Here is a 2,189-nt window from a genome sequence, read left to right on the forward strand (position 1 = left end):
TTGAGGAAAAGATTGAATGCAAGAGGCGGCAATAAAAGATTGAATGCAAGAGGTAGCCGAAATGAGGTGTGAATGCAATTAGGTGTGAATGCAAATGAAGTATGAATGTGAGATGCAACTAGCCAAGATGTTCAGCTATAAAAGGATGCAGTCCGAACTCAACAACACAACTGACAACACACAACTACAACTTACATTTTACAATTTACTGCTTTTGTTATTTCTTTGTTATGTTCTTGAAAGAGTTGGCTCTTTCTTGCGTTCGGATTTTTGTTTTTCCTTTTAGCTTCAAAGTTTTGTTGTTTTAGCATTTTTATTAAGTGTATTAAGATTTGTTCTAGAATTTTATTTCATTAAGAGTAATACCTTAATATTAAGTGTGCTAGTTTGTTTCATTACTATTTTGTTTCATGCAACAAAAAGAAATTGTTTTAGAAGTTTTAATCAAATTGCTAGTTTGTTTCATGAAACAAAAAGAATTGTTTTAGAAGTTCTCATTAATTGTGTTACCTTAATTTATTGCAAGAAAGGTTTGGTTTTAAGTTTTTGTTTTTGTTTTTGATTTTTCTGAACATCATACGTGGGGAGTAGAGGAATTGTTCTAGAGTTATTATTAAAGGTTTAGAGATTAATTTTCAAGAGTGATACGTGAGAAGTTGTTTCCTTTTTGTTTTGAATTTCAATTGAATAGTGAAAGGAAGTTTTCGTTTAGACTTTTCATTCTCTATTTTTATTTAACTTCAGTTTAAAGTTTATAGAATACTTTTGAGATTTTTTTTTACTTAGAAGTTTGGTTAATTTATTTTTTGTTTACTTATTTCATGTTATTTATTTTTCTCACTTCCTTAAGTTTTCATTTAATAGTGATTACAATTGTTATGTGTTATTTTGAGAATTTGTGATTTAACTACAAAGATGAATTCTAGAATCTTGGTTTTGGGCATTTTCAATTTTCAGTTCATGTTTTGACAATTACTTTCTAATTTAGTTAAATTCTTAATTTAGTTTTATTAATTTCTGAGTTTAATTTATTAGTCCTTTACATTTCAATCCAACAATCAAAATCTAAAAACATGAATCTAGTCCATGACTAGTACCCTTTTCCATCCATTGCACATACCATCATTTTATTTTCTCTTTGTGAAGTTTTTCACATTTTTTTCAACGAGTTTAATTTTAAGTAACTTTCCCTGAGGAGACAATCTAGGAATTTATTCCTAATTATTACACGACATCCTCCTGCACTTGGGATAGCATTAGTGCTACTCATTTTTGAGTGAGTCAAGTTTTTGGCGCCGTTGCCGGGGAAAAGTTGTCTAACTTAAATTTTTTTTTTTTTTGGTAGGAAAATCACTTTCATTAATAAGCAAAACAGAATTACAAAGCTAAATCAGTCCATTGGACTTGTTCAATAATAGAGGGAACAACCTCCCACCAAACACTTGTATCAACTACTGATCTTGCAAACCTTGCTAATCTGTGTGCTGACTCATTTGCCTCTCGATTAACATGCAAAATAGAACAAACTGATATTCTGCTCTGCATCTGTTTGATATCTGTTACTATGTTTCCAAACATAGCATTGGCAAACTCAGGCTTTGCTAACTCTTTAGCTAAAATCAACGAATCTGTCTCAATAGTTAGAGCCTGCAAACCAAGAGGGATACAAAATTGTAAGCCCCTTAGTATAGCTACCAGTTCAACCTCAAGAGGCTCCACCACTGCTGACGCCCTTTTGCTGACAGCCATGATCACCTTGCCTTCCCAATCTCTGAGAATAAGACCAACTCCTGCACTGCCATCTTCATTAAACATAGCTCCATCCACATTAAGCTTTGTGGTCCCTTGTGGAGGAAGTTGTCATTTAGTCACTCTCTTAATGCCATTAGAATTAGTACCTTTAGTTGCCTGAAAAGCCTTTTGCAAGCAAAGTGCATGGTTGACTACCTTTGCTGGTTCCAAATGTTTTTCCTCAAATACCCACTGATTTCTTCTGTACCAACATGCCCAAGCTATCATAAATACACGCTCCATATTATCTACCATATTATCTCCGATTACTCATCTCATTTGCATCAACCACTCATCTCTACCATATTAGATTGATGTTTCATGTCATGGGTAAGAGACACTTCAAATAGGTTGCTTAGAGTCACATCGAGTGTTGAGAGTAGTATACACAGCTTGGA

At 33.1% G+C, this 2,189-nt stretch overlaps 1 protein-coding gene across 1 annotated transcript; it reads right to left on the reverse strand.

The window, feature by feature from the left end:
- Positions 1-1,377: 1,377 nt before the first annotated feature.
- On the reverse strand, positions 1,378-1,815 carry LOC122282279. Its single transcript, XM_043094232.1, has one exon. The coding sequence runs from the start codon at positions 1,813-1,815 to the stop codon at positions 1,378-1,380; it is 438 nt and encodes a 145-aa protein (XP_042950166.1).
- Between the last annotated feature and the right edge of the window lie 374 nt (positions 1,816-2,189).

The sequence above is a fragment of the Carya illinoinensis genome, chromosome 11 (assembly GCF_018687715.1).
Source record: "Carya illinoinensis cultivar Pawnee chromosome 11, C.illinoinensisPawnee_v1, whole genome shotgun sequence".
In the NCBI taxonomy this organism is placed as follows: domain Eukaryota; kingdom Viridiplantae; phylum Streptophyta; class Magnoliopsida; order Fagales; family Juglandaceae; genus Carya; species Carya illinoinensis.